Source organism: Seriola aureovittata, chromosome 21, assembly GCF_021018895.1.
Source record: "Seriola aureovittata isolate HTS-2021-v1 ecotype China chromosome 21, ASM2101889v1, whole genome shotgun sequence".
NCBI lineage: Eukaryota > Metazoa > Chordata > Actinopteri > Carangiformes > Carangidae > Seriola > Seriola aureovittata.
Genome location: NC_079384.1, coordinates 17,439,767 through 17,454,598, shown reverse-complemented (window position 1 = coordinate 17,454,598; position 14,832 = coordinate 17,439,767). Strand labels below are relative to the sequence as shown.

At 40.1% G+C, this 14,832-nt stretch overlaps 1 protein-coding gene across 1 annotated transcript in view; it reads left to right on the top strand.

Annotated features, from left to right (window-relative positions):
• The window catches only part of skap1 (src kinase associated phosphoprotein 1), a 31,698-nt gene that overhangs the window by 5,872 nt on the left and 10,994 nt on the right, over window positions 1-14,832 (top strand). Inside the window, exons 5-9 of the mRNA XM_056366042.1 lie at window positions 9,590-9,670; window positions 9,936-10,019; window positions 10,107-10,231; window positions 11,072-11,135; window positions 13,105-13,290. Of these exons, the coding sequence (XP_056222017.1) occupies window positions 9,590-9,670; window positions 9,936-10,019; window positions 10,107-10,231; window positions 11,072-11,135; window positions 13,105-13,290 (540 nt within the window). The remainder of the gene's footprint in view (window positions 1-9,589; window positions 9,671-9,935; window positions 10,020-10,106; window positions 10,232-11,071; window positions 11,136-13,104; window positions 13,291-14,832) is intronic.

Sequence of the window (14,832 nt, the reverse complement as noted above, 5' to 3'; positions counted from 1 at the left end):
TCTCCCTTGTGTTTGGTGTTATTATATTATGCCACATGAAGTGTGTTAATTATGGTAATAATAATAATAGCAATATAATTTACTTTCCAATTACACAAAGAAAAGCCGCATATTCTTGAAATTTAGAAAGCTTAAGGATTTCTTGTAATTTTTGCTTGAAAAATGAAATTGATGGTTTAGGTGACTAATATTTTCAGCTCTCTTTGTTGTCTTGGCCTTTTTAAAGAATTCAGGAATGTGACTCCTGTCAGTGATTACTGCGCCGGTCCAATTTCCTCAACCAATTACTGGCAATAGAATGCAGTAGGATAACCAATTTGAAGTTATGTCTCGCTGTTGCCTATTCCTCATTTGAATATGAGGAGCCAATGCACAGTAACAACATTATTACACGACGCTGGTAAATAGAATATTAAATCAAAATTCTTGTCATTTTGGCTGAAGCTTGATAAAGCTATATAAAATGAAGTGTTTTTGAAGGTGCATGCCCGGGTCTGTTGGCTGGTGAAATAGAAAAAAGCGATGCCAGCTGACGGATTGATGCCCCATTAGGGGGTAAATCAGCGATGTTTTAGGTGCCAACTGGCCCTTGACTGTGTTTGAAGTCAAATTAACTTGTGGAAAAAGACTTTAAATGAACGAGAGACACAGACAAAAATGTTGGAACATCGCTGAATGAATTTCATCATGGCGTTTATGCCAGTTTTTCTTCTTTTAAACGCAGCACCTGGACAGTATTCTGGGGTCTGCACTGATGACCTCCTTGCAGGTTTGTTGGCTTGTGATCATGCCGTCTCCCCACTTACTGAACTTTTGACCTTTGGCCTCTTGCCTGGCCAACCTGTGACCTCTCTGCACTCCGTCCAGAGTTGTGTGAATGATTGGCCTTCCTGTCACACAACACCCATCCGTCATGAAGTTTCTTCGGACCCGCTGATAGCCATCTACTGTATCTATCCGTCAGAATATCTGCCTGGAGATTAATTTTTCACCGCATTCATCGGTGTATGGATTTCATGACATTTGGATAGCGGCTGCTCGTTTGCAAGGAAGCGAGGAATATGTTAATGACCTCCACTCCTCCTCATTCTCCTTCGCTCTCCTTTCCTCTCCTCCCTCAGTTGCTGCCTGTGTGCTTTTCTAGAAAGACACACACACTCACATTACGAGGCAGGAGCAGGCTCTGTGCATCGCTGCGACTGCTCGCCATCAGGGTTCAAAAGTTCACACTATTCCCCTAGGGCTACTGTGCTGCTGCAGATGCTGATAGTCTTTTCTTTCTCTTCCTCTTTCTCTCTCTCTCTCTCTCTGTCTCTCTCCCTCTCCCTCTCTCTCTTTCTCGGGTGCCTTTCTCTCCCCCTTTCCCTCGCTGTTTACACTATTAATCTTGTACACTCTCTCTCACACACTCACTCACACTGCCTGGCAAGAAGAGAGCGGCTTGAAGGGGGGATTTGGACGTATTTAACCGAAGGGCATCCATCACTCTCATCTCTGGTTTCACCCCCACCAAAAACCACACTGTGTAGTTTTTGCATCCTCCTGGTTCGTAAGCCCTCTGATGCAGCTCTCCTCTCGTTTGCTTTGTTTTATTGTTGCATTGCATATAATTACATCCCTCTGTTGCCTCTGGTGTAGCGTCATGTTGAAACCCAGGGAAAACAGGCGAAGGTAAATGTGCAGCAGTCCATCTGTAAAGAGGCACATAGGCAGAATGCAAAGTGGGAAGCCGGGGCAGGGTGGCTCCTAATCTCCCCCAGAGCTGTCAATGTCACAGACAAATAGCAAAACTATCAGATGCGGCGGGTTCACCCAGAGGTTAGCGTTCCCAGGTACCTCCTGCATTCACTCTCTCTCTTTCTCCCCCTGCCTTGCAAATGAGAATTTGATTTTGCCCTCCACTGGAATCCATTTCTGGAGATGAATGAAGTTTCAATGCCAAGCCCAGGTGGCCCTGCTGATTTCTTAGGGAAATAAATGGAGATGGGAGAGATGTGTTGGCCTGTAAACAGACAGTGACACGACGGCTCCCAATGCCTCTGGGATCCCTCTGTTTAATTGTTGCTGTAATGTAGCACTTTAAAGTCATTAACATGCCCTTGTGGAGTTATTCAGGGATGTTGAGGATGCATCCTTCTTTACACCGGGATCTCTGCACGGCTGGGACAAGTCATCACCGTGTGTGTGCCAAGTGGGACAGGGCTGTTGTGGCCTTATATGCTGTTTGAGGATTGCTTATCTACAATGGAAATTTTTACCGTTGATTTATACTGGCCTGGGCTGTAAGTTAGTTTATCTCAAAGAATGGAGTAGATTGGGATGATATTTAATTGTTTAGAAACTTTGTCTGGTTTGGCAGCATGCAAACTGTGATTACTTGAAGCCAATTTAACAGTGCACTTCAAAATATAGATTCCCTACAACTAATCACCGTTAAAGTGACAACATTTAAAAAAATGTCAGACTTAAATGAACATAATTAAATTATTGCTTTTAAATTTTGTTGGTCTGGCTATTTCCACTTAATTTAATGTTCAGTTCAATTTTGGTGTCTGTGTGATAAAGCATGATTTTAAACATAATTTTAAAAACTTAAAAAATATTGAAAAAAAGTATTTGTTAAATAATGATCATCCCTGCTTTTTTTAATATTACATTATTTTTTCTATGAGTTAATTTACAAAATACGTTTTGAATGACTTCTGTGGCAGTTACTGTCATAGAGGATGATTTACCCTTTTCCTCTGAATGACGCACTGTTTTGTCTTGTTTTTCTGCTGTATTTATTGTTAGATGAATACAAAAGATGAGACTGAAAAAAGTTTGAAAATCATTTAAAATAATTTTTTCACAATTATTTTTATATTACTTATGGATGTTAAACAGTTATAATCATATGTATAAAAAATACATAGTTGTGGAAAAAATATTTTATTGCAGCTATTTCAAAATGAGCCATATTTTCTGAAGCAACAGAAGAAAGCAGGCAAAAAAACCCCAAACAAAAACAATTGCAACATATTGAAATTTGCTCAGAAAAGGCCAAGTCCAATGTAATTATTCTGTCATTACCAATAATTGTTTATTAAACACTAAATGGAAACCTGCTAAAAAAATATATAATATATATATCACAGTAATGCTGTGCAGGTCTTCTGCAAATATTAAGAATTAGATTTAAAACACAGTAAAATTTATGGCAGCACTAATGGGAAAAACTTGTCCAAATGAATAATAATCTTTTTATGATTTATAAGTTGGAACTAATACATTGTTTTTAATTATATGAGTCCCAGTAAGTTAAAAAATCCACATTTTGATCCACTGAAAACAATTTGATTAATTATTCTCATTTTAAGAAAAACACATAGCATCAGATTTAAGCCACAGTGATTTCGCTGGGAATTTGACTGTATTTGCTTTGACAGAATAATTTTCCTGTAACACCTGTTGCCCACAGACTTGCTAGTGATTTATGAAAGGAGTCAAAGAATGATAGCATCATATAATTGTTTATTGGCATAATATGTAACAGCAGTGACTATAAAATAAGAGTGATTATAAATAAAGGTAATAGGCTTGAGATATTGCTCAGAAAGCACTGACACAGTCCACACGAACATATTTATTTACTATTATTGCTGAAATTATATTTAAAGCATTTTAGTGGAAATAACAGAAGCGTTTTAAGGTTGCAATAACTGCACATTCAGAGGGCGAGTGTGTTGATTTTCTCTGAGTGTTTTTCCCTCCAGGCTCTGTCGTTGACTGTGTTATATCCGGTTTTTATCACAGATACGCAGGCTCTCCTGTGGGCCCGAACTCCTCCATTGTTGGTATTTATATTCGTACTACTGTTTTTTTTTTTTCTTTTTTTTTTTTGTCTCTGTCAGTGTAGCAGCTGAATACCATCCCCAGCGATTAGAGGATCATTGTATCTGCAGTTAAGCATTTGAATAGTGGTAGTAAATCTAGAAAAGGGAAATTCAGGGTCGCTGTAGACGCTGCTTATAGCTGCCCAGGGGGAAGCCGATGTCACATAGTAAATTTAGCCCCTTAGTGTCTTTACAGTGGTTGGCCTGTGCTGTTGAACGTAGGAATAGAACAAAACGGAGTCTAGAATGACTTGACATCTATGGAGGCGTATTAATTTCTTTTTCCTTCCAAATTGCATCAAGTGTAACAGGCAATAGTCAGACAATAAAAGAGAGAAACACTAGATATCTCTGCATGGCATATAGCTGCAATTTCATAGATTTTTCCAGATTCCAAATCAAAACAAAACTGTACATGTTAAAGCTTTTATACAGCTTCACTCAGTAAAGCTTTTATCTCAAGTCAGAGACAGACATTTGTTGTTTAACCTGATCGACATCCCTGATAAAAAAAAAAAAAAAAAAGACCTTAATCACTCCTGCATAAATTCCCGGTCCCATTAAACATTAGTAGACAACGACGCAGGCATCATGCAGCCTGATATAATGCACTGCATGTTTTCTTTGGTTCAAACACATGCATTAGGAGGTTCTAAACACGGTTTATGTATCGATGACTGAAGTCCTAATCAAATCAGGGGGAGGAGAGGAGGGCAGGGAAGACATTCTGCCCTTAACCTCAGTGCCTCTCAGTCTCTCTCCTCCCTTCTGACGGCCGCCTTGCTGGAGGGACGCACAGCAAGGGCCTCCTACTGTAATGAGGAAAAATGTATCAATTTAGCTTTGGCCTGCGTGCAGATTGAGCGCCGGGTGGGTGAAGGTGCACTGAGTGAATCCTTTTTCCTAATCAAGGACAGTATTGAAGAGGATTGCGGTCTCGCTCGCTTCGTCTGTAGAATCAGCAGCATTCCTCCCCTTAGCCCCCTCAGGGCCGGGGGAGCCTCTCTCTGCCTTCTGTTTCACCTCATCAGCAGAGTTCACGCGGAGGTCAGGTCCTGCCCCCTGATGCTGCATTCAATGCAATACCTCTTGCATCGAAAAGGCACTGTGAAAGCCCCCGTGCTCAAGGACTAAGCAAAGGAGAAAGAAAACATATGATAACTTGCCGATTTTGATTCCAACCTGTGCTGTGAGGGAGGGGGGGTCCCCTCCTCTACACGCTCTTAAATAGATTTATTAATACCATTAATAGTGTCAACTGATGTTTTATTTTTTTATTTATCTTTTAACCTCATAGTTCATACAAGTAAATAGAGTAATTTGCTGACAGTATGTTGTTTTCTCTTTACTTAGAGATTTAAAAAGAAAAAATCTCAAATTTTATAGTTGCTAAGGGATATCATGCATTAAATAACATTAGTGTGATGTAAATGTGTCAGATTTTGCCATAAGGTTGATTTTCATACTCAGCTCTTGGGCAGATTGATGTTAAAAATCAAAACAAACAAATGAGGAAGACAAATGAGGAAGACAAGCAAACTAGAGTTTCTGCTTTTCTTATTTACCATAACAGTAGTGTTTAATCTCTTGGTGTTTTGGACTCAACAAGCAGTTTGAATCAGTCAGTTTGGGCTTTAGTAACTTGTGACTTTATTTTATAGACCAAATGATTCATTGAGTAAAATAACTGATAAATGAATCAATAATGAAAATAATCTTTGCAGCTCTAAAGAAAACTAAAACAACATATGTAGTTGAATCATCATAAATGAAAAGAGACCTAATGATGCTTTGATGGAACAAACAAACACAGAGCAATCATAACTACACAACATATAAGTCTCAACATCACAAAAGAATTACAAATCTACAGTAGCACAAAGAACCACAGATGTAGACTTTCAAGCAAATACTTGAGATGTATGACACGCACACACACACACACACACACACACACACACACACACACACACACTCTCATTAAGACACAGAATAGATTAGGCACTTAAGACAACCAGTATTAGACATCACATATGGCATACAGACTTCAAATAGACTTGATAGATGTTGATGGACAGAGCAAGGCAAAAATATTATCAGTTAATTTTTTATTTCAATGTCTTTCCAAACATTTCACCCATCCCATTTGTATTAGAAGACATACAGCAAGACATTTTCTACTAAGACATATATAGTACATTACATCTGCGTGATTTCAGGTAAAAAATGTTTTATGGAAGAAATTTCAAAGCATGAAAAAGCTGAAGAAGGAGGGAGGAAAATGCTTTGCCACAAGTCAGATTTTTATAAAAGGCTTTATCCCTGCTTGTCTCAGGCTTTCTCTGTGTAATGGTGTAAACTGAACTGTTTCTATAGCTGGGGATACAATAGTGGTTCAGACCGTTGACTGTGAAAAGTACATGGACCCCTGCTGGGACTGAACTCTGCCAGTGCTGTCGCTCCACTCTGCCTTCCTACTGTCTCAAAGAAAAGATCATAAAGGGACCGCTCGCTCGCTTTCCTCCAGCGTTTCCATCTTCTGCGGCAGTCAACATCTTCAGTGCATTTCTGTGTTTTCATAACATCCATGTTGCATTATGACCACCGTTAGATCTAATGTAACATATTAGTCCTCCCACCCAACCATTTCCCTTCATTTTGATTCACTTTCTATCCAGCCTTTGATTGACTTTCAGCCTAACTAAAGTGGATTTTAATGAGAGAATACATTAACTCCCTCTGGTCATGCTAACATAAATCAGCCTTTTCTTGCAGGATCAACTGCTGAGCTCATAACACCATGCTGAGAGAGTGTGAATAACCAAATGAGAGATTGTGGCTGTGGCAAACCGCTGGCAGCTCAGATGCATTGTTGTGTATCTCCCCCCACCCCACCCCGAGTTTAAAACAAGTTCAGGAACGCAACAGAACATGGCACTTATCAGCACACAGGTCAGCTCGCTTATGGAAATGTTCTTTTGCAAGGATCAATTAAACACATATCTCTGGTCAATTTCTATTGATTATCTCCTTCCATTTGGAAATGGAGTGACTCAAATCTTTTTTCTTGCTGATGACCACTGAGGGCCGTTAGATTCAGTTAGCGTGGCCTGTCGCGACTCCTCACCTTGATTTACGAAACACGTGATGCGACTCCGGCATCACATCTGTCTGCTTCTCTTTGTTGGTAATTGCACTCAGCTAAATAGGTTATGCTGAAATATCAATAAATTGCCATCAAATTAATGTCAATACCAAAGCTGTGGATGGTGCTAATTAAAACGCAAAAGGGATGAAAATGAAGTCATGGCATTGCCCTGAATAATTGATACAGCAATTTATGATTTTTATGAAGGAGTGCCGTCTGTCTGCGATTTTGATGAGGCCTTAATTAGATGCATTAATGTGTCTCTCTGTGCCTGTACTCAAACTCAAAACTCAAACACCATGATGGTTGTTGGGCTTTTTTAACGCTCTGAATGAGGCTTTTTCAAATAACATTACCCCTGAATATCCACTTAAAATTGCACTGGTCCCAAAGAGGTGTTAGTGTGTAATTTTCATTAAAGGAGACATTGTTAACTCAGGACCAATCAGGATCTACTTCTATTTAGGGTGGGAGCAAGCAGCAGTAAGCAGCCTGGTGATTTTAGGTTTTGCTGCGACCCTGTGGAAGAAACTAGAACTATTGTGTACATGTTCCCATTTTCACTAAAGTCCGTGTTTGCACTCACTCTGTCGTACTCGTGTTCGAGGGTTCATACAAAGAAGGACAGTCAAGTGAGGTCAGGTCACTGGGTGTTAAAGTGTTAAGCACGCATGAATGTGTAATGTTTATTGACTCAAGCAGATCAGAGTGATCCCGTGTTGATCTTGTACCTCCTCGTCTATTAGCCGGGCTCAACCTTTGAGATAAATGAAGAGCGAGGGAAGCAGACAGATGAGGGGATTAGAAGTGGGCCGCAACAGGGAAGCAGGCCCAGGAAAAAAATGGACGGACTGCCGGCGGATAGATGAGGTGGAGGAGCATAATGACCGCTGTTTGTTATGATGTACTGAATCAGGTTCTCTTTGACAAAACAGTCCTTAGCACCTCTGTATTTATAGTGTCACCGCTCAGTCCATCCACAAAGGCAGGCTGATGATATGTGAGCGTGTTAGTGCTGTGAGGTGTCTGGGGCTCTGCTCTGGAATGACCCGCTCATCCGTCAGGCCCACGAGCTGAAGCGGTGCGGGGTTGTCGGATCACACACTGGACTGTTGTGAACTTAAATCTCTGGAATGTTAGCCAAGCAAAAAGCCAATATCAACTTTATTTGCTCTGTAGATCAAAGTTATTCTGACAGAACTCACTGAGAAAAGACTCAGAACAACAACTTTCACCGAGAGGGAGCAGGACACAGTCGGACTGGGCATTCAACTGCAGCTGCTTTTTCATGTTGCCGGTTTTTATGAATGACAAAGAGATTCCTGTTTTTCTAATGTTGGGGGATGCTCTTTGTTTAAGCCAGAGGACCCTGTTTGGGCTGACATGTTTGGGTTTTCCCAGCAGTTGAACAGGTCTTCTCTGAGGGGGATGGACTCCAGGCATTCCCCCTGTCATCAGTGGTCTGTATGGGGTGTCACACTGACTAGTGTAAATGGTCTTTAAATTGTTCCTGGGTTTCAGGCTAAAAAGGCAGTTCCTGTTCGCCCCCTGCTTTCTTCTCCTGCAGGACTAATGCCTGTTGACTAATGAATTCAGAGGAAGCTGAGCTTTGTTTTTGACACATGGTAAAACCAGGTAGTCCTGTTAAAGCACAGGGCGGAAGATGGCCCTCGAGGTCAACCTGGGGCCAATTTTACAATTTCCCCTCTAATGACTTAAGGCTAGGAAATAGGTCAAAGAAGTAGATTTCTTGTTAGAACTTTTTCAACATGGAACAGCTGGTTAAAACTGCTTCTCTGTGAGTAGTTAAAACGCAGTTCATATAAACATCCCTAGTTAGATTCGAACTGCGCCATGAAGATGAAAAGGCAAGCAAAGTCATCCTAAAACTTCTGAATGGCACAGGAGGCTTAATACTGTCTGAAGTGCATTGTGCATCGCTTTCCAACAACTGCACTAATTAACTTAAGGCTCTCAAGATGTGCCATCGTCCTATCATGTTTAAAATTTGACTTTGCAAATTGAAGAGAGTTGTTTGAATCCCCACAGGAAGGTTGCTCCCATTAAAAGTGCAATGTGAGCGGATGAATGGACTGCAGTGCTCAGCAGCACTGTAAATGTATTGATCCACTTTCCTAAAGCCTAGCAGGGATGTATTTGATCCACAGGGCTGGAGACTTTATGTGTGTGTGTGTGTGTGTGTGTGTGTGTGTGTGTGTGTGTGTGTGTGTGTGTGTGTGTGTGCGCGTGCGTGCGTGTGTTGCCTTGGGAATGAAAAACATTTTAAATGCAGCTTATTAGGAGTTAGTGCTGAAATGATTACTTGATTAATTGATTAGATGCCTGCAAGTCATTTATCAGGGAAAAAAATGCTGAACTTTCTCTGGCTTCAGCTTCTCAAATATGAGGATTTATTGTTTTTCTCTCTTTTATATCAGTATAAATTAAATGTGTTTGGATTTGAAGACGTCACCGCGGGCTCTGGGAAGTTGTTTTGGTTGTTGTTTTTCATTTTTCAATATTTCTTTACCTTTTTATAGACTAACAGATGAACTTGTGTTCACAGACTTTGGGGACATCCCCTTTGTGGCTGCCCAGGACCTCAGCAACATCTTGAAGCAAGGCTACTTGGAGAAGAAACGTAAAGGTATATCAGCATATAGATACCAGTCCTGGATGAAGTAATATTATATAATAGTAGTAGTAGTAGTAGTGGTATTTAGTCACTTGAAGTGGTGCTAGAGATTTATTGAATAAAAACATATTAGTGGCTTCAGCAAAATTCTCACAAGCACAGTGAAGTACTGATATTACCTGTCACTTGAAAATATGTGTACAAATTTTTCTTATAAAAATAGCTGCCTGTATATGCGTAATTTTCCATTTTTATCTATTTTCGTTTATTTATTTAGACCACAGCTTCTTTGGCTCTGAGTGGCAGAAGAGATGGTGTGTCCTGAATAACTCAATATTCTACTACTTTGGGAGTGAAAAAGGTTTGTTTGATATGTCAGTGTGCAGAAACATTACACATACTTAAACTAAATCAGATAACAACCTCCCGTGTGTACTCCTCCCCACAGATAAACAGCAAAAGGGTTCCTTTTATATAAACTACTACAGTGCACAGCTGGTTCCCAACCTGAGAAAAGACACCAAGAAAAATTGCTGTTTTGAGCTCATTGCACATGGACGGCGCTCATTCCAGGTCTGTATTACCACCACAACAAACCTGCACAGATTAATGTAAATAAAAGTATGAATTGGGGAATTCAAGTAAAGGAAGATAGTTTGATAGATATTATTACCTTACTTAAAATGAGCCCCCTTTTCTTCTGTAGTGGAAATCTCTAAATTAGAACCCAATAAGTAACAAGAAATTGCAGTAAATGCCAAAGGTACTGGATGTTTGATTTAATTAAGAAACAGTGTCTCCACATAGTTGGTCCACAAGAGACACAAGTTTATTCTACTATAAAATGTCCCTCTCAAACATATCTTGGTCACAATTCTTTAAAAAAACGAATTTAATGTCTCTTTATCAAAAGTGTAAAGGTTATGTGATTAGATCTGAAATTATTAATCCATTAGTTGATTAACAGAAAAATGAACTGGCAACTGTTTTGACAGATGATTAATTGGTTTTTGGATTAAACCTCACATATTCCGACCTTTATTTTACTGGTTTATGTGAGTCCTCTGTAACAGCAAACCTAATTTTTTTAATTTGGACAAAACAAGATGTTTGCAGACCTCAACCATTTTCTATGTTTTGGTCGACCAAATGATTAATTGAGTTAATTGAGTTTTTTTTCCCAATCACTACAAATATATATGTCTTGATTAGATATTTTAAAAGCTGATTATTTTAATCTTATAATTTAATCTGTATCTTAAAAGGTAAATTTCCTATTTGTCTTTTTCTTAGCCAGCTAGAAAGGGATTTGGTCTGTGCCCCAAAGAAGAAAAATAAGGTCTTTTATTTCCGTATAAATGCAGCCTGAGATGTGATGATAATTGCAGGATTATTGCGACTCTGTCCCTCCAGTTCACTGCCAGCAGCCCTCAAGAGGCCAGAGAATGGGTGGACCAAATCAATTTTGTACTTAGAGGTAAGCCTGCATCTCTCAGTGCTGTCTGTGGTACCTTTTGCATGTGTGGATTTTTGTTGCTTCCCCTGAGGTTTCTTTCTTTATTTGTGTCTGTATTTGAAACAAGGGTTTAAAGATAGAGGATGTTTATGATGTTGAGATAAATTCATTTTTGACCATATAAATAAAATTGACTTGAATTGACTTTTTAAAAGTCACATAGGTTAATTGGAAAATACAGTTAAAGCAGTATAAACCTTCTTTTTTCTACCAAAGTTTGCTCATGTTTTTGAGGGGGTAGAAAGGTCAGAAATGAAAGGGAGCCCTTTATCATCTCTGACTCAAACGAAAACCACCCAATCCATCACTAGCTGCACGGCCGAACATGCGAGTCCTGAATCTCCTCATTCGACATGTCACCCACCATGTCATGTGCACCATCGTGTAGCTCTAGCTCTCCTCCACCCCCTCAACCACTCCTCCCCTAACCCTCCTACCGAATTCCAACTTACAGGAAATTGATTGGTAGATGTTCTGGTTATCCTCCAGTGACATTGATTTCTGCTTGGCCGCTGGTGTACGGCAGAGGACCTGATACCCTGTGTTGCAGTGGCCAGTCGCCTGCAATGAGACGGCTCCTCCATCTGAGCGAGCAGTCGTGCCTCGTCTACTCTAAAATGGGCTTGGGCCGGGCCACTGATTTGCGGGAAGTAACAGACACTCGGCAGTTTGTCTTACTTCCTTCCAGTCCAGTTTTACTACGAGATGCAGTCTGATCCAGAACATGCAGATGGTTTTTTAACCTCTTTATCTCCTGAATTTATCTCACAACCAGGCTCAAACATTTGCTTTGCAATGTGCAATTCGATTTTTGTGGTCACTTTTTTAAGAACTTCAATTCACATCTTTTATTTTGTAGATTTTTTGATTTTTTTCTTTATTTGATAGTGACAGCAGAGATACAGATAAGGAAAAGAAGGAGCTAGTGAGGCATTGAAATAAAAGATGTGATTATATAGCATGAGTCTTAATCACTAGGAGTTTAGTGATACACAGAAGATATAGCGAAAAGATGGAGAAAATGTGTGAGGAGTAAAGAGTTGGATACAGAACTTGTACTAAAAAAGGTTTATGGATTAGTGGATTGACAGAAAATGGCAGCAACATTAGTGAAAAAAGACTTTTTTATGTGATTTTCGCAAAAACTGGCTGGAAAATTCCCAAACTATTGTCCCAGACCTATAACCTTATGTAAAATTCATATGGGGATCTTGAATGATTGATTTTGTAATTGGTTAATCCATTCATCCATCTGTTGTCTGCTGTTTAACCAGATAATTAAATAAAGATATTATTAGGAATTATTGTGATATACTGCAAGGAAGTACTGAAGTACAGAAATGTAACAAATGTAAAAAAGAAAGTCATGCACTTGGTAAATAATTCAAGGTCGTATTGTCTGTCCTGTTTTTTTACTGATATCTTTCACATTTTGGCTGGTGAAACAGGCATTAAGTTCCAAACTAAGTGGTATTAAAAAGGTGTAAAAAGCCTTAAATTTAACTTGGTGAGCACAGAGGAGACACCAAGCAGATAATTTAAGTTATTTATTGAGCAAAAAAGCAAAACATTTGCTGCTTCTGACTTTTCAAATGTTAGAACATGCTGCTTTTGTCTGTTTTATATCATTACAAACTGACCATGATTTTTAGGATTGAACTGTTAGTCAGACATCGCCTTATAAAGAATTCTAGGACACATGGGTAAATCATATAAAAAAGACTCATTATGTGAAGCCTGAATGAAGCCTGAAGCCTTTAGTGTTTGTTAGTGCCACTACATGGCACGTGTCGTAGCCTGTTGTGCAGTCAGGACCCTTCGAACATTTCTCTTACTTTACCCTTTAATGCATGTGTGTGTCTTTTGTGCCACACTGCGCTCCATCTTGCCGCTAACGTGGCCCATCATGTTGTCTCTCCTTCCCTGATAGATCTTAGCTCCAGCCTCATTCCTTTCGATGACGATGAAGAGGAGGAAGAGGAGACCTATGATGACATTGAGGGGGTGACTGGCCCTCCCCCGCCAGGGCCCGGTGCCGCCCAGGCCTCTCAGAGCCGCAAACGGGAGTCGGAGGAGGTCGACGAGGAGGATGAGGATATCTACGAGGTGCTGCCAGGTATGAGTATTTGGTTACCTCACATGCATAGATGCACCAGCAGCTGCCCACACACAGATGAAATGACAGGAAGGTGCTGCACACACAAACCCTCATGATACTCAGTCAGACACAGACACTCTACCTTACACACACTCAAACCCGTAGGGATTTTTGCAACAAGAAATATTTGTGATGATCTTCCCTGGCTGTGAAATTTCTGTTCCCAGGTGCCTCCCTATCACCACAACACCCAGACTGATCAGTCATTTTAAATCAAGCAACACTAATAAGCCTGTCAGGGCCGGGGTGTCTGCTGCAGAGCCACACAGGGCAGGAAGGGGAAGATTCTCTTCACACTGCTTCCTCTGGTTTCTGTGCTTTTCTCACTACGAGCTATCTGTTGAGAAACAGTTATGTTGTTGAAATCAGCGAGAGCTGGGTCCTTCTGAATGCTCTGTCATAGAACGTCCAATTAGCTAATGTTGCCAGGCAACAAATAGCCCACAATTCAATCCACTAAGCAGAGTTTTGGCTAAAATTGCCTAGCAACAGCAATTTAGTTGAAAGGAAGTAAAGACTGCATCTCTCAGGGCTTAAAATAGTCCTGGAGCTCTTAATGTCACATCTTTAATAGAAATTAGAGTTTGATTGAGAGCGTTGAGAGGAAGAGTGTGTGTGAGTCTGCACTGAGGGGTAGACGGTCCCATGTGTCAGGGTGGCTACAAGATCCCAAGAAGGACAAAAGGGGTGATCCGATCTTCTCAGGGCCGTCGTCCATCACTCTTTCTATTAAATAAGATACATCAAGATTCTGTTTCACTCAGTGAGTACATTACCTTTGCCAAAATCACTGGTGAGAGGGAAATCAGTCTTCAGACTGTCACGCCAGCGTTCAAAGCCATCTGGGAAGAGGTACAGACCCTGACCACAGATGGCATATCGAATGACGGGCTCTTTCGTTCACTTTCTCACCCCTTCACTTATCAATCATTCTGCACCTCTCTTTGCTCACTTCCAGCCTCTGCACAGTGAATAGATACTGTTAAATTATTAGATTTTTGTTGTTACTTTCATTGATCGGAAAGCTCCATATGTTTGTATTTAAGAATGTTCCCTTCTCAACATACACAGATATTACTGTTAGTAATCTTTGCAGTGACTGTATTCTGTTAATTTTTTACACTTTTCCTTCATTTATTGCTCACATGAATAGATAACTTTGCAGGAGTTGCTACACAAATTTAAGTTTATCTTCCTAAAATTATTAACATCAAACATCTGGAAAATATTGCATATTGCATATTTTGCAGTGCAACAGCCGAACAAGTGAAGAAATGAAGAGTAGAAGTGAAGCATGATTTTCTAGGTGACGAGTTCCCTCAGTTTTGTCGGAGCAAAATTCTCCAAACACGGCTCAGTTGCAGGCAGAATGCAGCGTTGGTGGTATTGGCTCTTGTGCTGATGACTGATTTTATTGACTGGAAAATTAAATCACTTTGATATAGAAACCGTTGGCCCATGGCGGTGGCCTCTCGACTGAAGGATGCTCTTCTCTACAGC